Source organism: Harpia harpyja, chromosome 9, assembly GCF_026419915.1.
Source record: "Harpia harpyja isolate bHarHar1 chromosome 9, bHarHar1 primary haplotype, whole genome shotgun sequence".
Classification (NCBI taxonomy): domain Eukaryota; kingdom Metazoa; phylum Chordata; class Aves; order Accipitriformes; family Accipitridae; genus Harpia; species Harpia harpyja.
In genome coordinates this window covers 7,690,453-7,715,276 of record NC_068948.1, presented here as the reverse complement: position 1 = coordinate 7,715,276, position 24,824 = coordinate 7,690,453, and the positions used below count along the sequence as shown (strand labels likewise).

Here is a 24,824-nt window from a genome sequence, read left to right as displayed (position 1 = left end):
CATGAACACGAACAAATGATGAAGACATTTTGTACCTGGCACAGATTTTTTCCAGGAGATAACATGCATTTTACTAGACAGGAGTATGGAAGTATACCAAAGAAAGGCTGAATAATATCAGAATCAAAGGCAGTGGTGAAAAAGATGAAAAAAAACAACATTAAAAAATTTCCAAACATAATCTCTCAAAGCAAATTAGAAAATAAACAGGAAGGAAGGCCATCAAGAGGCAAAGGGGTATAATTCTTGAAAAATAAGCTATGGCCCTGATTCTCTCCTAATATTGATCGAAGGGCCTTAAAAATGTACTGAGGTCAGTGAAATTGCATTAGTGTGAGAGGACGATCAAACAATATATATTTTACATGTTTGGTCCCATTGAAAGTGTTGGCACAATTCCCACAGGCTTCACTGGTAGCTGGATTATTCTTTAATTCCTTGCTTCCCTTCAGATGTACAGAAACCTGTGAAAGGGTCACTCATGTAGACATTAGGTCATAGTATATACTGTAGAGCATATTTGTACAATGAAAACAAAATAGTCCTGATTCAGTCATGCAGAATCGGAAGGATTCATGCCTTGACCAAACAGCAGATACAGTACCACTGCTTTTCAAAGATACTCTGTGCAGTAACGTTGCTGCACAAAATAAAGATCCTATGCCCATGTTTTTCCTGACCCTTGATTTCAGGTTTGTACCACATAGAGAAACTATGCTTCTATACTGCCAGTGGTTAGACAGACTCCAGCTTGAGCTATGTTAAAACTGAAAATCAAAACCATGCAAGAAGTTGTGAAAAAGTAATTCAAAATGATTTGGGAAAAAAAACCAGGAGAGCAAAACCTAATCATCTTTAGATTTAATTCAACAATTCAGAGAATATCTGAAGCTCCATGGAAGATTATTGCTGATTTTGTTTGAGAGACAGCAGGTTCTTAGGAAAATTACAGTCTTATTACCATAGAAATCAAATGGAAATCCAATGGATATAGATACAGAAAGGCAGAAACCACCACAAAGGTTGGTTTTAACTAAATCACACATTAAATAGGTAGAGAGAACAAAGGACAGGTTGAATGGAATGAATGGCTCCCAGATCCTATGAATCACCATGTCTTCTCAGAAAGGGACCTCTAAGAGACTCAGAGAGATCACTTCTCCATACTGTAAGCTGCAGTGTCCTTTCTCTTTTTGGAGCAACTACACTGATACTAGAATCAATTTATCTACCAGAACATGGTAGCAGTGTGGGAAGCTTGTAGATTATTGTTGTCAGCTTTTACTGTTTGATCTGGTTATTACCTGGAATATATAAAATGTCAAAAAATAAAAATAAAAGGAAAGCACCCTGGACAGCTGATTCACTATTTCATGCTAAAGGACACACCTCTGAATGAAGAGTCTTGACTCTGGCCTAAAATTGCCTATAGCTTCCCATCAAATTAGAAACAGCTGTGAGGCACCCGTATCAGAATAAGGTCCTTTCACCTGTGGCAGCAAAATTGACCAAAATCCCACAGTGATTATTTTTATGATTGTTGAAGAGATGATATTTAATAAGGCCAATGCATTTGGTGGATGCTGTATATATTCTAATCATTATATAGCTCTCTATCAATGATCCATATTTAACTGATTTATATTAACTGGTGCTACGTTTCCATTCACTTACATGTTTGTTCATAGAAGGAGCATGTAAGACTCATGAAACTTACTTGTGTCCTGATTCATGAGCAATTGTAAAAGCCAGTCCAAGGCCTGTATCTTCATTAATGGTGCAACTACGGTATTTGCTGCACATGCCACTGATAGGTGCAAATCCTGAAGGAAGGAAGCAGTAGAATAGCTTGTTCCTCTACAGAATTCCAAATACATATATCATCCGCACTGGTCCTAATAACCCAGTCTATTGTGGTGCATGAAGATGGTTGTCTACTTCATCAGGTTTATCATGGAGGAATTATAGCAGGCTTTTATTTGACAATAAAGGGATTCCTGTATAAATAGTATAAATCAAACCTAACCTCCCAAAATACACTTTACTTGTAAAGATTATTCTTTCGCCTCCTCACGCCTTTACATCTCCCAAATCAGGGAGGAATCCCATTCAAAAAGGGCAAGTAGTCACAAGAAGAAAAAAAAATCAGAGTGGCTCAGAAATACTCTTAAAATCAAAAATACTCCTTGAAGAGCTGACAATCCAAAAGGATGTCTTCAGATAGCTTATTTTGCCACTTTTTCTGGGGAAACGATACCAGTAATACTCTTTTTCTTTTAGGTACCTCAAAGACAAGAATGTAAAAATAATACTGTTCTTTCCTCTTCAAGAAGGCTAACATTATGTGCAAAAATGGGCTTCTTTATTTTAAAATATTTCAGTCTCTCTGAATCAAGATGCTGCTGTTGACACCCACAAGTTTATCAGAATGTGTTTTCATATCATACCTAAAGTATCACAGGGCTCATTTTTCCAAGAGCAGATATCAAAACCCGTAAGCAAGATGGCATGGTCATGGCGCTTTCCATTCTTCCCAACCAGAGCAGATTGCCATTGACAGAAGCTGTTCAGTGACTGGTCCGCATGGTGGTTAATCAGTAATCCACCCTGTAGATATTTCACAGACAGAGAAATAAGGTGCTTCCATCAGTACTTGAGAAAGGTGATTGAAAGAATAAGAGTTGGTTAGGGAAAATGGAATTACTTTTTTGTATTTGTTCTACATAAACTTATGTATTCCCACGTTGACTGTCTGTGATGCCTGATGCAGTTGATGAGTGAATCTATTACAACTGTAAAATAAAACTGCACTTCTCCCCAGACACAGAGATATTTTCAAAGCCAGTGGTTGGAATTACAGTGTACAAATGTATTTGATTCCTGATAAAGCTGGACACTAAACCATTTTCAATCTTGTGATTAAAATGTTTGGAGATTTCTGTGGAGGAAAAGTATTATCCAAGTAGATCAACCCATCACAAATTTCTTTTCATCAAAAGAGGTTTTGTCTTCTTTTGTCTCAGCACCCTTGCCAAAAGAATTGGCTCCACTCCCAGCTTTTGTTACATGCTATCTTCTGTTTGGGACTTTTGACTCCTTCCCCCTTCCAATCATCACATCCTGGAAAGCCCAGTTCAAAACCTTTTTATTTATTTAAATATTTCGTAAGTAGATTTCTCATTCCAGCCATTTCTCTTCAAGAAAATGCTGGAAATTGTTAAGTTTTACCTTACTGGAAGCATGTCAATGTTTCTAAAGAACATTTATATGAAATGAAGGTTTTAGTATCAAAAACTGAGAAGCAGTGAAATGCAGAAAGTGTGATTTTGGAAGTTTTTGTGATTTTAGTCTTCTCATGCTTTATGTCTGATATCCTGTAATGAAAGTTCATGTACATAACATGGGAACACCCAATGCTCCCTGTGAACAGTAGCAAAAGAAGTATACCACACAAAAATTCTGACACAACTTACAGGCTCATGTTCCAAAAGAAGAAGGCTCACAACGATAATGTTTATATCACTTCCAATTGTTCCATCTTTAAATAGACTAGAGACCTGCAACAATTATTGAAGAGAAAATATCACCTACATGTATAATATTTTTTTTAATAGACTAAACATATGTATTGAGTTATTGCACTGGGCATCAATTTTCAGTACAAATTAATGGAGTTATATACCTTATAGGATTAATCCAAAAGAGCTTAACCCAGAAGAATTATGCCCCAAACCACTACACTTATTCAAAAAACTTGAAAACCTTCTATTGATTTCAGTGGGCTTTATTCTGTCCTTGGTCTCCTGGATCAAGTGTAATCAAGTTCAAAGTTCAAGTTTTGTAGTACTAAACTAAAGAGCAAAGCCACAAAGGAAAACATATTTGTAGTTAAATTATATTATTTTTCTCAAAATAAATTTGTGCTTTCTCAAATAAATTTTTGTTTCAAGGAGAGACATCAGACAAAACAGACTAAGATTCAGGATACTAAACGAAACGGAAGTTTCAATTTCGGAGTATCTGCCTTTTTTGTACTACACAAGAAGTATTTTAAAATTTAACATTTAAAATATTTCCCTTTTTTTTTTTTTTACCCTACAGTACTGTTGCCAGAGCTATGATAATCAAGGTGTGTATTTTTAAAGAGCGTTTTGATGTAAGTAATACATTAGATGAGGCTTGAAGAAAGGCTTGTGTAAGGTGCCCCTGCTCTTTTTGGTGTCACTACTTGTCTAATGAAATATCCTACTCTGACATAACAATATTCCACAGGGAAAACATACTTCAGTTACACCACACCTTACCATATTCATAACTGTTAAGATGTACGTTGTTACATTTTCCTTGCCATGTTTCTCCAACATTCTTTTATCTGCCACAACAAGGGTTTCAACATTTAGACTTCCATTTTTCTGAATTTTAGCAGATGATCTTTTGAACCTTGCAGAAGTCCCATATTCATCTGAGCGAATGTATGTCTCTTCTGTGGGTGGCTTAGGTGCATCTAAAAGGAAATAAAACTCAGTTTTGGAAAAGGTTCAGATCACCCATGAACAGTTTCATTGGAAGAAGAACTACCACAGGTTTAGAGCCTTAGATTATTTTTACAGCATGTGATTTAATACTTATGGCTAAGTTCTTGTATATTTATCAAAAAAGACCTGATTCATTCCTGAGGGAAGGATGGCTACAGGGAGAGAAGAAAATGGGAGAACCACATTCGTATGCAATAAGCAGTTTAAAACAGGGAATTAATCTAATAAAATGGTAGTATCTGTGGCAAAAAATACACAGAGAATTTTTAACAGAATTTCTACATTTTTCCTGTCCTTTCGATAACTTGCTGAGGTGTTTGGCATGTGCTACTTACATAGCAGTTGGTAAAAAAATCTTTTCCACAACAGATGTCCACCGTCAGTACAGAAAGCAGACACACACCACAAGTAAAATCCCTGCCAGCCTGCTATTGTGATTGACATTAGCCTTCTATGCAAATTTGCCACTGAGATTATTCCTGCTGGGAACATATTTATTTAGTATAGGGAAATGTCAGGCAACAGCAAGGAGGCCTAGACAACAGGATATGCACAGCCAGCCCACAGCCCAATGCCAGGGTGCACTTTTTCCCTCTGCACTTGTGTAGCATGGTCAATGGCATGGTTAGAGAATGGTCTCTACTCCATTTCTTAAGAGAGATGGAAAATGGGAAAAGAAATCTATGTCCTGCACCCTATAATGCTCCTGTTATTCATAGCTTCTTTTGTATAAACCTACACTGCCTTTGCATCAAGAATTAAGTCGAAAGCCACTTTAACATACTTTTTGGATAACAATAGGATTTTTTTTGACACAGTATGTAACATGACACAAGTGAGGGAGCCTCAGGTAATTAAAAAAATCCTGCCTGTGCCACATCAGGAAGTTATTCCAACAACAGAGCCAAAACAGACGCTACTTCCTTCCATGCCAAGCTGGGAAATCAAGAATACCATAGAATGCACAACAGTGGTCTGCTTTCAAGAACTAAGTCACTCTGAACTATATTTAATGTTGCAAGTGACTGTGCTAATAAGATTTTTAAATGTATTGCTCATTATAAACAACTGTCCTTTACAAGCTCAAGGAACTTTCCTCTTCTGGAAGCGCGTCAAGACATGAAGACATACCTCAACCAAGAGTGAAGTTTTTCAGTTCAAGACACACCAGTTTCCATGTACTATTTTGAAGGCAATACAGCTTCAAGGCATTTGACTCCTAAATCCATGAGCAGTGGAGTTTTGCTCTTGAATTAACTTCACTGCTATTAATAAAACCTAAGCAGCAGCAATGTTTCAAGCATGATTTACTAACTACTGTCCAGTTAATGCTCAAGATCTAAAAACATTTAGACTGTGAAGAAAAGTTTGAAAGATGAATAACTGGCTTCTCTAGTGCTTAAAAATTGCCAGTATATGAAATTTTAAAAGATGGTGAGTGGGACAAGCTACTTCTATGACACTAAAAGTGGTAGTGTGCTCTTCCCTCTTACTGTTCAGCAAGTTTGGATTAATTCTTAGGTTAGGATGAATTAACCTTGACTAGGCAGTGTTAATGGCAGAGGACTGCCTTCCGTAAGACTGCATTCTGAATGCCTTTGTTCATTCAAGCTGAAATTTTCTATTCTAGGTGACCAGATTGGATTTTGCTGAAAATTTCAAACTGATATGACTCCAGATCTCAGAACAAGACCAGGAAAACAACATAAAAGCTAACATGAAAAAAAAAGAAAAAGGAAAAAAAAAGAAACGAAGAAGAAGAAAAAAGTCCCAAATACTCATAGAAGGGGTGTTGCCTTTACTGGAGTGATATGTTTTCTTCTACATCCTATATTTGCCCCTACTCAAACAATCACATGTGATTTTATTTGTAGGACTGCATTCATTCACTGAACATGAGATCAACTTGTTTTATAGATTAACCAAGGCTGGGTATGGAAATAGGTTGTTATTTTTCAGAACTCCTCCTTACATTCTCTCAGAACGTTACAGGTATGTACTGCATGAAGTGAAAGACCGCAGGATGTGAAAAGAAAGAGTTTCATGGTTAAAGTAATTAAATGCAATCTTGCTTAATCAGATCCTAACAGTGTGTCTGACACCGAGTTCCTAGAGCAATGATGGGTAAATCACTTACACTAAACTCATCACAGTTGGATGCTAATTGCATGTTCTTCATTTAACATAAACCCAGCTTGAATACGCAGCTAAGAACTCATAGCTGTAACTGAAATTATTGAATATATAGATACACATATACAATTACAGTCTTTTAATAAGATAAATCTTTTAAACAAAAACTCAGTTTATCGATTTGGTACCCAGAAGCAATGGTTATTTTTGACCTCTCCTGTGTCTGTGAGTCCCATTTGTAAGACAGGAATAATGATAATATCTTCTCACATCCCAGGAGGTTATGAAAATACAGTGTTCAAAATGCACTCATTTATTATAGGGATAAGCACCATGTAAAAGCTCAAGGACATGAATAATTCTGAACTTGGACAAACAGTCACAGGGGGTACAGTAAGTAAGGCACAAGACCACAGTGGACAATGCAAATAAAATAAAACACTGTAGAGCATATGAGCTAACTTAGCACCATTACCCTCTGCTCTGAAGCAGGCAGCAGGAAAACCAGACAGGAGGGAAAGGGAGTATGTAATGAGGTAGTTTTGAACTGCATCAGAATGCCAATGTTTACAGGCTGAATCATCAGCTTGTGCATCTGGCATTTGAGGTCTAGCTTTCAAATCTAGGGAGAAGGATTTCTGAAGAAGCAGACAATTTTTAATAAGCAGTTTTCAGGCCTCAGATAGGCCTCAGTCTCAGACAACCACCTTTTCCACTACCTACTTTCTCATTCCTTCCCTTCTATTTGTTTTCTCTTTCTTACACACCTTTTGGAAAAGGAACCTGCTCATTTTCTCAGAACTCAGGTAGGAAGTTGGAAGAATATAACTGGACTGAGACAATGTTTCCAATAATGTGTGCAGTCCTGGAGACCCTCATTAAGAAACTCAGCTCAGAAGCAGATCAGCTTTCAAAAAGAATCAACTGAATGTTTTAAGTACAGATAGAGGGTCCAAGCAGGCTCTAAAATATTCTGCAATTTGAGGGCCTAATGAAGGACTCAGACTAGACCTTGGCAGGGTAATATATTCCAACATGGTTTTTAAGAGGTGGCTCCAAAATCTTATTTAAACAATTTACATGGGATGTTCTTTTTGAAGATCTCAGTTGCTGAAAAATTCATTATCAGATGGTGAGTTGTGAAAGACTTATTCTCTATCCTCTCAGAAATTAATGATTTGGAAGACTTTTTCTCCATCTTCAAGCCTAATTACTTATATATCCCCAAAGTAACAGAGAGCAGTTCAGGGACTTGGCATCCATCCCTGTGCAGAATTGCTTACTGAAAACTATGTCAATGTAAAAAAAATCAGGCAAGGGATCTTTTAATCTAGGTAGAGAATAAGAAAACTAAACAGTGATTCTGATGGCTTATTAAAACAGACTATGACATCAATTTAAAGGAATAATCAAGTTTCTCATATCTATTTCACTTTAGAAAGGTATAATTTAAAATTATTATGTCTCCATCACAAAGGTGACAGTGAACCACACCTCAGAATCACCATACAGTCTCTAAGAGCCACTACCTCAAACAAGGAGAGAAAGTTTCCTTACATACATTTCTTGCGACGTCCACAAAAATGTTGCTTTTGAAACCTTCCATGGTGGTAACCATTCGCTTGAGCATACTTGTGGGAAGTGTGAATTCTGTGATGACCAAAAGAAAAGTGTTTGGGATTGGACTCTACTGTGTACCGGTGCACCTTCTCTTCTGCAGTTCGTTTATATAATACATGAGGATGGTGTCCAGCAGGTGATGTGTAGTTGTGCTCCTGTGCTAGCTGCTGAGGTAATGGAGATATAAGGAACTCGATCTTCCGTGTCCTTATCAAACCTGACTAAAAAAAGAAACAGCACCACAAATTAGAAAAAAGACTGTCAAGGTTCACAGCTGGAACATGCTAGCTCTTAAAGTGATATCCCTTCAAAGCCTAGACAGATTGAAATGTGCTCCTCTAAATTAGATTTATTCCACATATAATCTAGATAGTCTTTCCAATTAAAGTATGCATTGTTTCATTTTGGAGATGACCACGTTTCACATTTTGTAACACACAAAACAAGAATGTTGTGGGACTGGCAGCATAGCACCTGCACACAGTACCATGAATAATTTCATATGCAATATTAATCCATTCTTCACAGTATAGATTTGTATGTGTGTTTGTGTACAGGATATACAGTCTCACATAAAAAGAAAATGCTTTTGGAAAATGCAACTTCTAATAAATGCAAACATTAGTAAAACAAAATATTTGAACTACGATTCAGGGGTTTTTCAGAACAAGGTATTACCAAACAGGAATCCCATACTTAAGGTTACTCTAAGTAGAAACGTAAGCACATTATAGTACAGCAGCACAAAGTGGAAGCATCTGAACATTTTAGTACTATCATTCAGTAATCAACTCCCTGCAATTTAATCACCATAAATGCAGTTTTAAATTTATGCCCTCCTACAAGAGAAAACTGATCAGTGAAAGCAAGTATGTGATTGTTTTCCTTCTTGGATCCCTGAAAGACAAGTAAGTATGGGAAAACTACACTGTAGTTTTCACATAGTATCTGTGCATAAAACTGCACATGTGATGAAGTGTTTCCAGGATCAGGGCCAGGGAAATGTGGGTGGCACTGAGGAAGTATTTCCATGCAGCTCATTAATCAGTTATGATTTTATTTCATTTCTTGGTTTTGTAAAACATGTTGTAATAAACACTCCTTTTTACCAAGTCAAAAACCAAGAAGAAGTTTCATCAGGTAATTCTATTACATTATATACATAATACTAGATACAGATTTTTGTTTTGGATCAGTGAGGCTCTACCATGTGCCAACACCCTCCTGCCAAAATTGACATCCCACGAGGACTACATATCTCTTATGCTTCAGAAAAATATGTGCAGACAAAAAAATGTCAATTGCGAACCATCTTGCCTGACATCTTAAGTCCTCCCAGATCATGATTCCACCTCCTTCCTCAAAAAGTATTCTTTGACAATGCACATATTAGACATGTATCACCTATTCCCTTCTGAAATGGATGCTTTTCTTCAGCCTAACCTCCTAGGACCAGAATGCCAAGGGTATCAGAAGGAGAGCAGTTTGAATGTGTAATGTAAGCATTGTATTTCTTAAGGATTTGTGGAATTTTCAGCACTTTCAGAACTGTTTCCCATGAGGAAAACTCAACAGAAAATGAAAAGCAAGGGAAAATAGAAAGTTACATATGAAATCTTCACAGCTGTAACTCTTTACTAAGCTAATGCTAAAATTGACTTTAAGTCTATTCCAGCTGAAAAGTTTTATCAGAGATATACAGGTCCTCAACAGTCTAGTCATACACTATGGCCTTTTCATGGAAATTCACTTTGGTCTTTCCAAATCAAAGGTAGCTTCACAGTACTCCCCAATATAAGCATCCTTCATGGGGGCCTAATAATAGCGCTCAAAAAATCATACTGTAATCTTGATTTTGACAATAGAAAAGATTCCATATTATGAACTCGGAGAGTCTCATTGCCTTCTGAAAAATAATATGAAAACAAACATAGATGATATTCTGATTAACAATTTGCCCCCTCTCCTTTCTTCAACACAAATTCATAATTACGTATCTCAGCCTATATCTACTTAACATTCTAAATGAAGGTTAAAATTGCCACTGTCAATAAGAGACAGGCTTTAAATAATTGACAAGAATTTAACTTGCCTGCTTACTGCAGTAAGTTGGCATATTTCAAATGTCAAATCACATTCGGTCATGACAAAGTACTTTCCTGTAGGGAAGAAGACTAATATTTTAACCCTTATGATGTGTGTCATCACACAATTTAAAAGTAGTTCTGAGAGGCAACCTTTATCTACTAGAGTGCACTGATAATTGGGCACTGCTAAATGATTTTTTTTTACAGCTGGAAGACAAGAAATGTAGTGAATCTGTTTTTTATTTCCACATTTTAAAGGTTTCCACATCTGAAATTATTCCTGCAGGATTCATTTTGTAAATGATTCAAACCATATGGAACAAAGGGGTTTCTACATTTTCCTGTAAGAAACTGTCCCTGATGTACACCAAGTTTCAGCCCCAAATGTAATTTCTATATTTAACATTATACGGGTGGATTGAGAATTCAGGGCCCTGCACTGCATGTATATTGCTGCCCCCTTACATAGGTTGTAGCTGACTGAGTGCCTTACAAATGTATTCACTTTTTTTCCAGCAGAAATGACCCTAAATCTCCAATAAGACTTCTTTCCTTTGGGTTTTACATCAGACACATCCTCCAAATTGAAAAATGTTGTGTGAATGAAAGATACCTTCTTTTTGATAACATCTAGTTTTATGAAGTTGTCAAGAAGAAAGGGGAGGTGCTACAGAGCAGTCTGGACACTCATTCAATCACAAAACATTTTCCATTTCTTCCAGGTATGGGATGGTTTCAACGATCCATATTAAAATACTCTCTTTGGTAATTCCAAAGTAATGCTGAGAATGCTGACCTGGCTTCTGACAGAGATGCAGTCCTCTGGATTGCTGCAAAGGGGGCAATTGTGCAATAACTGCCAGATACTTCTCCTGCAGGTTCTTGAATTTTAGCCTTAGGTAAAGCAAAGTGGCCTATGGCTATGGTCACGTTGCCTGGAAAATATGCCAGCTGAGAAATGCCAAAGGACCGAGGCAGGATACTAGCACAGAATCATCTTTTCTAACTTTACACTGCCAAGGAATTCCAGTTTCTTGAAGGTCAGATTTTGGCTAGTCTGTACTCCTGGGCAGTGTAAGTGTTAAAAAAAAAAGTGTTCCTGGGAATTTTTGCTACAAGTACTTGAAACATCTATCTAATTGTGAGTTAGATGCAATATGTTTATCCAGCTCAAATACTTCAGTAGATGAACAAATACTGTCAAAACTGTCATGGAAATTTATGCATTAGGTTTCCTATTGCTAGCATAGCTTTAATTGTACACGTGATTTTCCTTGAATCAGAACTCAATGACTTTTTTCCATTAACTTTGATGGGTTTGGGACCCAACAAGGAGAGGGTCAGATAGGTCAAAACTCCATTTTTATACCAGTTTCTCTGCAATTATAACACCATGAGAGGAAGCAGGATGACAAAATCTAACATTCTTACTAAGTCTAGACAACACAGCATGAAAAAGACCAGGGACTCCTGTCTATTCCCTCTCTCTCCCACTGTGGCTATTACTAATAATAGCAGTAATTGTGAGAATATGGTGGGAAGGAAAACCCAAGAGATTGCTCATTTGGAATTTGCTGTTCTCTTGTTCTTCCCTCACAACACATATTTGCTATTCTTCTGTAAGGGATATTCCATGCCATTGGAAAGTAAACAGAAAGACATACGTTGATCTGTGTAGTTAGCAAATAAATCTGAATCAATAAATTAGAGGAACTTGCAGTTTGTTTGCACAAAAGTTGAGAAGAGATGAGAAGGCAACATTCCTCCCACTTGTTATTTGTTATGAAATGTTTGCTTAGCTCTGGGCTAAAGGAATTTTCAGATCCAATACATCTTTGTGAAATTCCTCAGTATCAGGGTATTATCACCAAGGTAAGGCACTTGTTCTGTTTTCTTGGTGTGTTTCAAAAGGAGGAAGAACCTCAAAATGAAGTTTGGACACGGGAAATGATATTAAAATATCGGCTTCAAGATTTTTTTTAATTGAAGTTAGATGATAAACTGAAAAATAAGGAGAATTTTTTAAACCACTGAAAGTTCATCTTAGCTATACAAAACCAAGTAAATCTTCCATTGATTTTAGACTCTCATGGAATGGTTTTGAGAGTCACATGCTAACATATCTGTTTCTAACAGGTCTCATTGGCCTCTTACTGGAACAGCACAAAGGCTGCTCCCATTTGTCTCCCCCTGTGTTCTTAGACTCTGAGTGAAGCCTTTGGCTGCTTACCAGCCTGTAAACCTAATTCATTTTGAGGTTTCAGCATCTCCAAAGAACAGACCCTCCATAAAAAACAGAGCAGTGACAGTGAGTGAAGGATTTTCAGAACTTATATTTCGTGTCTATAATTTAACAAAGCTAAATTCTGAGATAATACACAAACCCTTGCTCTAAACTAGAACAGCCTCATGGCTGTGGGTTCTCTGTTTGCATACAAGACATTTTCATTACGTGCTAATTAAATTAAAGGCAATAGCTTGGCCATATGCATATTAAGGTTACAGGATTTTCATAAACCAGATGCAAATAATGAGGTAAGAAGCATAATGACATGAAACTGAGAATTAAAACATATGAATAAATTAAGAGCAATGTCTCTGCTAAACATAACTACTTAATACTGACGCAAAGTTAAATTACCATTTGTACAAAGACAGGCGTATCTCAAGTAAATAAAGTGCTAAAAAGTTTGCATGTGTTGTCTAAGGAATACTACTTATATCCAGAATGCTTTATTCAGTGTTATAAGCATATACATAAAATTAGGTGTTAAAAAACCACTATGTCTTAACTGAGAGCAGCTAAAGCAACAGCCAAAGAAATCAATGAAATCTATACCATTAGATGGGTGTGCATGTACTCAAGATGAAAACTGTCTCAAAAGGAAGAGTTAAATGTCATTTCACACCCATTAAAATAGTTCCAAATATTCATGCAAAGTTTTAAAAGACTTGACAAAAGATCAACTGAAATCGGCATAAAGTTTTCCACAGACTTCAGTGGACATTGATCCAAGACTTCTGTTGTGTTATTTCCCAACTGTCCAGCTCCTAAAAAACACAAATCATTGATTCAAACACATCTTAAGATGAGTTACAGCACGTAAAGTACAGAGACATAAAGTACAGTTTTTAGTTCTACTTAAAACAATTTAAAATATAAATTAAGAACTTCCTTGAAATATAAAGAATAAGAAGAATAGATGTCCTAAGAACTATGGTTGCTGGTTATTTAAAATTATCTGAGGTCAAAGATGCCTATATATCTAGTATTCACATCATAATACTTTTGGGACCTTCTCATGTCACAGCATATTGCAGTCTTTTCTCATTCACTTCGGAGTGAAAACTCATGAAATTATCTTAGCTACAGTTCATTTTAATCAAAGCCAAACTCTTATTTTCTGCCCTGATGCTCTGCTAAGTCTCTGGCACTTTGGCACCACAAAGGAAACAAAAACCACCTATCTCTGCCACCAAAGAATTCCCTTGCTGGAGGAGAGACTCCCCTATCTCAGATGTCCCACCTGTAGGTTTGTCTGCCAGATCGTTTCCCATACTGGAATAATGAGCATCTTAGAAGCAGAAAAGAGGGTACAATGGAGATCCAGAGAACACGAAGCTATTCACACAACTTAGAGCTACCTGACAACAGCCAGAAGTTGCCTTTGGGCCCAGACTGGCCTCTAAAATTGGGCAGATGTCAATTTTCAAATACCAACATACTGCACCGTGTGCTAGAAGAAGGGAGAGGTCTCCCCATGACTCCTGTATGTCTGCTCAGATTCCACCACAGACTGATGAGGCCCTTCCCTCATGTTTTATAAGCGGATAACAGTAGTCCCTTCATGAAGTATAGAAATGATCTTCACGTTTGCGATCAGCCCTCCATTCATTCTGCACATGCTCCAAGGCAGCTGGTGGCAAGCCAGCTCAAACTAGAAGCAATGTAGCTGGTAAGAGTCTGGGTTATTAGCTCAAGCACAGCATAACATTTATGTGTCTACATGGTATTTTGTAACAACTAGTTCGTGGCCAGCAGCTCGGAGAACAGTGACAGTGATTTCAGATCCGTTTCAATTGCATACTGAGAGAAACCCATGTGGAGATGGCAGTCCCTTGTGCGTATACCAGCAGCCTGATACAAAATCCTGTCAAGACAGCAGGAAAAGTGCCAGCTGTTTAGAATGGGGTTTGGGTCAAGTCTCGAAAATGGGGTGAAGGTAGAGTTTTCTCACACATGCCAAGGAATCCCAGGAAGACTAATGTCCTGTTAAGTTTGCTAACATTCATCTTACGGACTCCTCTTTCCTCCAAAGCAAGGATATTCAACCAGTACTAGCACAAGACTGTTCAAAGCAATCCTGCATCATGTAAGCAGTCTAAATAAATTATTGTTTCTTTAGAGAATGTGTAATGAAGTAGACTCACCGCTTGGGATGGGTTAAGTTGGTAGTCTGAAAAATATGTGAGACTATAACCTTACTACAGTCATAAGCAAAACTACTTCCAAGAATTATAGCCAGCAGTATAGTACAGCCTGACCTGGAATTGTAGATACCCGATATCACTAACTGACTTTCTGAGAGATGAGTTATTGAGCACGTCTCACGTTGGGGTCAAAATGGCAGTGCTCTGGAAAATATAATCAAAATGAGCAAATTAAGATGTGAAATTAGGTAGAAAAAAATGACAAGCAACTTATCTGGCAAAGCAGAAAGAAAGAGCCGAACTGCAGAAAGTGTTGCTGAGGTGAAAGATATCTTTACCCTTGGGAAGCATCATGAGCAAACAGCCAAACCAATGGCAGTAAATCATGGTAATTAAAGAAGTTCATTCCCTCTCCGCTATGACCTACAGCCCCTGTTCTGGGTGGTAACTGCAAAGGGGACAGCAGCAGCTAACAGAGCTGAGGCGTATTTTGCCTCCATATGCTGTTTCTGTCCCCCTCAGAAGGGCACTTCACACAGATGCGCCCCTGTTACCGAAGCACTGGGTAAATTAAACAAGCTTCTGAGAGACAGTGACAGGGACGGGATCTATGATTCTCCAACAAAAAGTGAAAAGTCTGGACCCTAAACCCATACACACGTTCTTAAATAAATGACTGACTTTTTAAAGAGTGTTAAGCACCCAGGAGATCCCATTGAGCTGAACATTGTCTCTGCAAGTGTTTCCAGAGCACGTTTATACCAATTTGGGAAAGAAAATGTTCTGGGAAACTAGTGAGAATGGACTCTCATGAAGTTTCCAATAATACACATGTATTATTGAAGTCAGAAATCCCACGAGTAAAACCCAGAGCATGTTCATTTTTGATCCTATCCCAAACCAGGCAGCACAAAGGCATGTGAACACACTAAATGAAAGAGAGAATTTCAGTTAACTAAACTTTTCCCTAGCTTTTATGTTTGCCAAACAAATTCACCCATCCTTCAGAAAAGTATCAAGTCTGTACATGGGCAGTTACTGACCACTACCCCTGAGTCAGGGAAGTACAAATATAATGTTTTATTGGACTGGGTCCTTGGCTGATGAGAATAACCTCAGCAGACCTTTACTGATTTTCACCAGATTGGAATATCTGGCTCTGTACCACAGCAAATGTTTAGGTTAAGTTAATGGCCTTTATACACACTAAAATATTTTTATCATGAAAGAAGCATTAGAATAACTGGATGCCTATTCTGACTTCAGAATTGTACAGCAGATAACATTTTTCTTTAGATTCTGAGTGACTCACAAAAATAACTCAATTTATTCTGTTTTCTAACATAATGTAGATTTCTTGCAAATGTAAAATGTTAAGAGTTCTTAACAATATAGCATTTTATTATCTGAGGATCTGCCAGAAGAAGAGTACTATGTTTAAATTGCCAGTCTGAGTTAGTCATGAAAGACTACTCTGTTTGGTTGCTCAAAAGAAGTGCTATGCAGAACATTCAGCAATTATTAAAACAAGGTAACAAAATTGCATGTCTTTAATTATTCCTATACGAACAAAGACAGAGTTATCTCTGAATAGTGCCTTTGTATTTCTGCAGTTGACTGAACTTGTTTAAAACACCTTTATGCAACCCTCTGTCAACATATGGCAAACAAGGAAATATTCTTATTTGTTCCTACACTTAAGGTAATTGAACCAGTCACATTGGTATTTAAATGTATTAAATTGGTATTTATTGCAGGGTAATAAGATATTCTAGAACTAACACAAATTTGATTGCTTTGCCACAGATTAAATACTTGCTTGTCAGTACGTGAGCTCCCTCATTTCTCGTGTTGTTTTTTTTTTTTTAAATGGAAATAGGCATGACAAATGAACAGAAGAAAAATACTAACATAAACTACAGCATTATGACACTAACTATGTACTAATAATATTTAAGTGCCAAAGGTTTACCAAGTTGCACTCAAGATCACTTAATGATTCCATTAATGATTCCATTAATAAGGCTCTTTGGCTTGCCATAATGGTTCTGGAAAGCAATTAGCTAAAACCAACAGCTCAAATTTAGGCTTGGTAGCTGTACAAGCACTTTGGTATTGCCTGTTTAAGCAAATCCCTGCAACTGTAAGATAAAATCTAGATATTTTATTAGTTATGACAGTTCTGAAATCCATCACAAAGCAAACAGGAAACAGCAGGATTGTTTTATGAATGCATTTATGCTTCACTTTTCCTAAAAAGAGGCAGCTCACTATTTGTCATGTGCTGTCTTACAGTTGGTTAGTTACTTACAGCACGTCAAGAATAACAGAACAACTGACTTCAGAAGGTAGCTTAGTCCCCTAATCTAGCATCCCATGTAACTGAATGGACAGTTTAAAAGAATCCTTGAAGTGTGAGAGGAGGTGTACCTTTTGGAAATTTTGAGGCGTAGAAAATGCAGCCCTCTGTCCTCTCATTCTGTGTAACAGCACAAAATAAAAGCGCCATTTATGTTCCTCTTAAATCTCTGAAACGTGACTTCAAGATGCCTAGATCTTTAACAGATCTTTGGACAGGGCAGAATTTCACCCTAAGGTTGGTTTGCTATGAATTATTCATGCTGCTTGAAGGATTAGGTGCAATGAAAATGTTCTGGCAAGATCCTCCTCCTCCTTTGTGTACAGCTAATCGATTTTATCTGGATGGAATTCAGATGTACTAATATTCTAGGGAAAGTGCATGCCGCCTTAATGAATCTTCTGGTCCTATAGTTGTGATAAAGGCAAAACCAATAAGATTAGGGCATAGTGACACAGAAAATGAAGAGCTTAAAAAAAAGAACTGATGATAGATAACTAAAATGAGTACTTGGAAATTCTTTTCCATAGGTACTTAGCATTAACAGATGCTTGCTTGAGTGTTTCTGATCAGGAACATTCCTCCCTATCAGACATGCAACTCCAAACATTAAAAGTCATGAATCAGGCATTGCAGGAAACAACACTATAAATTATGAGATTTTTTAAAATAATGCCGAAGGGCTTTGGTGTTTTATTTTCTTTCTGGTTTCTTGCACCATTTTCAACTGAGTTTTTAAGAGGGTTTTTTACCCTTTATGATCATGTGTACTAGAATCAAACTTGGGGGGGCGTTTAGTGAAAACACAGCTTTTCCTATGATGATGGGACATTAGCAGCTGGACCTTTCAGAAGAACATTTCATACCATGAGTAAGAGTGGCAGACAAGCCTGAAAGACTCCCTCTCCCTTACAAGATACCCCGTTGAAGTTGCAGACAATAGAGACATTTACCCAATGCACTTGGACACCACACAGGGCTAGCCGATGATGGACCCTTCACTCTGTTCAGAGGTCTTGACTTCAGAGTGACTTACTTACACTGGCTGCATCAAAGCCCCAAGGCAAATGCTCTAGACAGTGGCGGTTCACTACCCATACCAACTTCTCTCCGGCGAAGATCCTCCAGATAAAAGCTTCAGCCTGGCAGAGCTGATGCAAATGAATTTGAGGGGGCAGAAGATCTGAGCCTGTCTGACCTGGGATAATTTGCATTCAAACAAAATAAATCCAGCTCAATTCCCATAGCAATTTTACTTTGCTATGAATAGCTCAGGCAGCTCCAGTAACGAGGAGCTCGGGTTACATCTGATTGCCAGCTGTATTGCTTACTAAGAAGTTAGGTCAGTGGTTCCCAACCTCTTAATTTTCCTTGTTGGAGTATACATTGCTATGGATTAGTTACATGAGAGAGTGGTCACAAGGAACTCCGTAGGGAGCAAAGTATCAGCTTTGCTGATATTCCACATACACAGACATATACATATGTTGAAATATCTACGTGGGAAGGAGAAAGGGAGGGGAACAAAAGAGCTTAGGCCATTAAGGGAATAGAAAACAAGGAGCAAAGATGGCCCAAGAGTGAGAATGTCAGGCTGGCGCCTGAGTTATCTGGATTAAACTCCCAGTTCTTCAGCAATTCAACTTACCTGTTCTTTATTTCTTAGTTTTATAGGCAGAATTTTGTAATCAACCCAGTAAATGCTCAAGAGAGACTTGTGAAGGCTTACGTTTGACCCCAGTTGGGTTGTTCTATAAAAATGCCTCCATCTTCCTCACTATAAGCTGCAGCCACAGCCTTCAGGATATCACTCAGTAGCTTAAGCTGTGATCCAGTGACCAGCTGCACTAAGCCCAGAAGGTCACAGCATAGCTAGGTACGTGCCACTTAGCAGGGCTCCATGCTGGCAAGTGCCCTGTTCAAAGACACATTCCTCAAACATGGCTCTGCCCATGATCTGTCCCTTGGCACATCACTGGATGGGCTTCTGCTATGTGACCTCACTCACAGGAACAACAACGGTACATGGTATGTGACCCAGAAATATGCAGTCCCATTCCTTGGAGTCTGAGAAAGTTGATAGGTTTGCTCATAACCAGGAATTCCCTTGCTATAATGCTTTCTATTTTTCACATGGCTATGGAGAAAGTGTGACTACTTAGCATCACCATGAAAGCAAGAAAGAATAAATTTCATCTTCTCTTCTTTTGCTGTAATCACCTCTTTGAAAGAGAAGAGCAGCCTAGGTGTGTCTGAATCACATTATTTTTTTCCAAGAAATGGCAAATCAGTAAAACCTTGAACGCAATTCATACTATTAAACCTGAAATACAGGACATCATCCCAAAGATCCACTGAGTTAAAAGAAGACCTCACCACTTTCTCAGTTTTTCACAACGTTAATAAACCTGTACAATGGCAACTCCATGTAACATTTAGATAACCATACAAACCATACAAATGTCCTTAGCATCCCAATCTTAGTTTACAATGGGCATTTGAATAACAAGTGAGTTATTTGCTAAGATAAATGTAGTAACTTAAATCTATATTCCATGTCATGAAAAAGCCTCATATTTGTAGGCACCATTTACAGCCATGAAACCTGCCTTCGCAATATTATATTGCCAAGTGTACCATGGGTCCAAAGATTCTTTGTTTTCCTGCTTCTAGCCAAATGCTACCCATCAGCACTGCTCAGACATACTGCACTAATCCTTGTCCTGCTTTAAAACTGTGCACACTCATTCACACTCCTCTCTCCCACAAATTAGCCTATGTTTCTATTTTAAGGGAATGATGCACAGAGGTGAGCATGCTATAACCGCTCTGCTGGTGTAACTGTACTGAAATTAAAAGCAGGAAACCTGGGTGGATTTGTTCCAGACTAGAAAAGTTTTTAATACTACTACAAATGAAAGTTTGATGAGAAATAATTTTCAGTACAATTTTCTTACTACAGAAATCTCTGCAGTAGAAATAACTATGATGACATGCAAAAAACTGCCACAAAGAGGTCCTGGTTTGGTACAAAATGAAACGTCATGCCATAACTGTCTTAAAATTGAAACAGTAATACTACCTTAATATTGTCCAGATTTTCAGCATAAAGTGAGGTGAATCCATTCTTCAATCCAATACATCAATTTACATCTCCTGACATCCTGTCTCCTGACAAGGTCAGAGTACAACATACAAGTCTAAACCAGTATTTGGAGTGTTAACACAACAGTTTTCAGATATTCAGAACCATGTTTGACTTGTACTTACTGAATAGGTCTGCAGAACTAAACTGGTCATGAAAGGTTACACTGATTTTACTATAAGCAGACTTTAGTATAAGCCTGTGAATTATGTGACTGTTTAGCACGGATGAGTCTTAAGAAAAGTATGAAAAGACATTTACTTACGTCTTTTCATTGAAGAAACCAGTTCTATTATGCACCTCCGAGAATCAGAAATGAGAACAGAAGCAGCTGAGGAGAGGATGTAAAGGTTCCCATTTCTACAGAGTCCCGCAGAAACTAATCCAAGAAGGGAGGGCTTTGATTCCTGTGTCAGCAAGCACCATTTGCTATGAGTTTCAAGCAAGTGAATAGCATTTCTTCATAAAAGCATTTGGACAGTAGAGTGTTTTCAGTGCACTACCTTAGATATTAGGCTCTCAAAATACAGTCTACGGAGCACCAAAGATCTATGTAACCCTGTGATGATCTCTGAGATCTCAGGAAATAGGAAAGATAAAGTGACAAAGGGAGGGTTGTGCCTAAAAGCAACTTCTTCTGTGAGATATTCTTTATATTAAATTGGTCCAAGAAATTTAGAAATCATTGCCACAGATATTGCCACTATGTTAAACACTATTAGGCCTCCTTATTGAAATAAAAAAGCAGCAAAGTCAAGGGAGATACAATTATATGGAATTTGTTGACAGCTCAGCATGCTGCAAAGTTATAAAAGGATGATTAAAAAAAAAAATCAGCAGAAGATTTAGGAGGCAAAATTTCCTAAGCAGCCTGACCTTCTTTCTGCAATGAATCTACTGAACAGTAGGTTAAGCAAAGGTCAAGTTAAGCATTGGTAAGAAAAAGGCTCAAAGAAAAGGAATGCGCTGTCAAGGTTGCAGAGGCTCTGGGGCATCAGGGAAGTGTGTGAGTTACAGACGCTTCAATCTCCTATGTAGTTCCTAGTCCCAGGGCCTGAGTGTGCTCTCTGCTCTGTCCTGACACCACAGAACAGAAGACTTGAGTTCACTCCATGCCGCACTGCAGCCAGTGGCTGCTCTCCGCGGACTTCAGGCATAACTTGAGAGAAGTGCTGCGCAGCTTAGCTGCTGTTGTATCTTGAGCCCTTACTTAGAAATCTGGATACACTTGGTGTGCTGAGAAGTGCTGCATGAGTCAAATAAGTAGTGCGTCAAAGCCCACCAACTCCCATAAACAAGAGATAATTTGCCTACTTTCATAGGCAAGAATTCGAAAAGTGAACATGAAAAGTGAAAAATGTGGTCCTCCCATTCTGAGTCTCTCTGAAGCTCCGTGTCACTTGCACAGCCACTGATATATTTCTCAGATTCTAACTTCTCTGCTAGAGCCGATCCTCAAGCCCCTGTACCTCACATTAGTGTATCCCTGACTTTTCCCCCAAATAATCTGGCTGCTCAGTGGCCACTAAAGGGGCACTGCCTGCCAAAAGACTACTGCCATGAAAGTAGTCAAGCCCTATTTGTGCCTACACATTTTCCTACATAAGATTATATGTGCTTCCAGGAGTTAAAGTGCAATCATGCCACTTCTCTGTGTGAATTTGCCCAGCTTAATGTGTCATGACTGAAGATGTGACTGTTCGTGCAATCCATCTGGATCATCAGTCATTTACTCCACCTTTTCTTCTTTCCAGGTGGTAACGTAAACAGAGGAAAAGCCAGAAGGACCTCTTGTTGCGAAACATTTCCTCTCTTCACAGCACGTTACACTATACACTCCTCCCACAGCATAAAACCAGCAGTGTTAATGTGCTATGGAAGTAAATTAGTCACAAAGAGCACCATAGGGAACTTAAATATTTTGAATGTATACCATATAATCAGGAAATGCCCACCCTCTTTATCTGTCAGGAACAAGGAAATTGAAAGCTTTGTAATCTTAAACTGCCCATCAGTAGCTATGAATCAATCAAACATCTTGCTGTGGAGAGCTAGCATGCACAAGAAGGTGGTAAGATAAGAGAGGGTTTAAACTACACTCCCCATCCTGTTGGAATAGTTTCAGCCCAAGATTCCACATTTGATCACTGCCTGTCCAGGGCTCCTCTTTATATGCCTCCACCGAATCCCTCGAAAAGACTAGAATAGGACACTGAACTTTCATAGTTTTTCAAATGATTTATACTATTACTAATTCTCACAAATTTCACCAATCCAAAATAAATTTGATTTTTTTTCAAGAGTAAATAAATTTTATAAGATAATTTACAGACTTAGGGTGACTTATTCTTTTAACATATAACGATAGAAGTCATGCAAGACTGATATACATCCTCTACATTATCAGTTTTTGCAATAATCCTACATCCATCATCCACTTACTACAAAAATCAGAGACAAATCACATCAACCTTCTCTTTAAAATTTAAGTCCCTTCCTGGAAGAAACACAAAGGTGTTTATTTAAATGATAATTACTATTTTGCTAGCACATAATATAGTTATTGAATGGCAGAAGACATAACAGTTGTAAAGAGCATCACCTCATGCAACTTTACAGAAATACAAATATATTAATATTTCCCAGACAATGGACACTGAATTGCACTGTCCTTTGTAAAATCAAGTTTAAAGGATTGGCACCAATTCAGTGCATTGATATAGATATGTATGTATGTATATATAAATTTACCTTCTTTTTTATTGGCAAGTAAAATGCAAAAAGTCAGGTCCAGAGGCTAAGCTGTCATTAAGGGCATGTGGCATATCCATGGAGGTGTTTTGGAGCACATGGGCACCATTCAGAGCAGGCTGATGGTGAGCAGGAAACATAGCCCCATGGAGAAATGCTCCACATCTTCTTCTGTTAAACCTAACACAGAAGTAGGGCTGTGGAGGTAGAGTGAACTTTGCTATGCACAAATGCTAGTTTGCAGAAGACAGAACTTCATTCTGGGTGACTAACATTTCCTTCTGTTTTGTTTCTGACATTAGAGCATGTTCCTGACTTTCCCAAACTAATCTTTAAAATGATTAAATAAATCATGTGAACAGCCACAACAAAAAAAATATACTATTCCCTCAGCCCTCAAGCTATTTCCAACTAATTTAGTGTCGTGGTATTATTCTGTGCACCAGAAAGCTAGTTTTCAAGAAATGCTTGGAAAATGACAACAAAAATAAACTTTTCATGGCACTATAACCCAAAAGCTGACAACCTGTAAATAGAACTGGTGCAATATTCATAGGCCAAGACCAAAGTCTGGCACATTTTTGTTCCCAGCTTCAACTGTCTATGGTAATCTATCAGCCTCTCTTTCTGATTCAGCTTCTGGTCCAAATTGTCCTTTCGTTGGTATTTCATCTGTCGCACAGGCTGATGGAGAAAGCAAGCCTTTGTCACCATACCATTAGTCTGATGTTCAGTGACACATGGCACCAACTGTATGCTGTTCTGTCATGGCTCCCACCATATTTGGGTTCATGCATGGTCTTCATTAAGTGAGACCCACAGGACTCTCTGTGCCTCAGGCAGTTAAAATGACCACCCAGGACTCAATAGTAAGACAGAGGAATCACAGGAATCAGAGGAATCAATTAACTATTTCTGTAACAGACTACATGTTCTCCTCTCTACAATTCTTTGGCTCTCCTATGAAGAGCAGAAGATGAATGAGGTCTTGCATCCTACAGGTGTTCCCAGGATGACAAGTGATAATATCCTTGCACATTTTTGTAGATCAAAAACTGTGAAGTCCATCTCCTGTCTAGTAAGGTAAACAAGCCTCAAAAACTACTTTCCTCCTTTACTCCCAATGCCAGGCTTGACTTTATCAGGACCTGACTGGGATTAGGGCAAGTAACCTCTTTACATTTACTCTTGACTTCATATTTTTTGGTGGCCATTGTGCTTCCTTTACTCCGTCATTGTTGTAATACTCTGGCAGCATAGCAGAATGAAAACACTTGGCATTAGTACACTGAAACGTATCTGGCAGCTGCAAGCACCAGATGCCAAGCATTTCAGTGCATCTTCTAGCAGCAGTAGCAGCAGCTGGTTCTCTGGGAAACTGCCTGAACTCCTCCCTCATTTCACTCCTGGCTGTTACTAGTCCAAGTGGTCCATGAGAACAGCATAGGCTCAGTCCGCAGATGGGTTTCTTTGCCCTGCAAGTAGGCCGTTTTCCTCTATCTCACTTCTGATTCAGTGAAATCTGATTATACAGCACCACCTTGGATTATTTACAAGATATGTTTTGGGGTCTGCCAGTAGAAATGGATATGTTTCACTTTCTTGATAAGCCAGTGGTACCTTCCATTTGCAAAATGTCTTTCTAAATCAAATTGTAACTGTAGTAATGTTTCCCAAAGAAATGGTGTGCCTCTTGACTTAAGGGCCAAGATGATGTAGAGAGGAAGAAAAGAAAACTCTCCTGAGGCCAGGTTCTGATCCAA

The 24,824-nt window shown here is 38.1% G+C and overlaps 1 protein-coding gene across 3 annotated transcripts in view; it reads right to left on the bottom strand.

Annotated features, from left to right (window-relative positions):
• ADAMTS18 (ADAM metallopeptidase with thrombospondin type 1 motif 18) overlaps positions 1 to 24,824 on the bottom strand; it is an 80,260-nt gene that overhangs the window by 42,827 nt on the left and 12,609 nt on the right. For 2 of the 3 annotated variants that reach the window (XM_052797647.1, XM_052797648.1), the window contains 5 exons: positions 8,230 to 8,509; positions 4,305 to 4,504; positions 3,474 to 3,557; positions 2,448 to 2,607; positions 1,718 to 1,823 (listed from right to left, as the gene is read on the bottom strand). In XM_052797647.1, coding sequence (XP_052653607.1) covers positions 1,718 to 1,823; positions 2,448 to 2,607; positions 3,474 to 3,557; positions 4,305 to 4,504; positions 8,230 to 8,509 — 830 coding nt within the window. Of the gene's footprint in view, positions 1 to 1,717; positions 1,824 to 2,447; positions 2,608 to 3,473; positions 3,558 to 4,304; positions 4,505 to 8,225; positions 8,510 to 24,824 lie in introns of those variants that run through there. The other variant, XM_052797649.1, reaches the window with a different exon arrangement.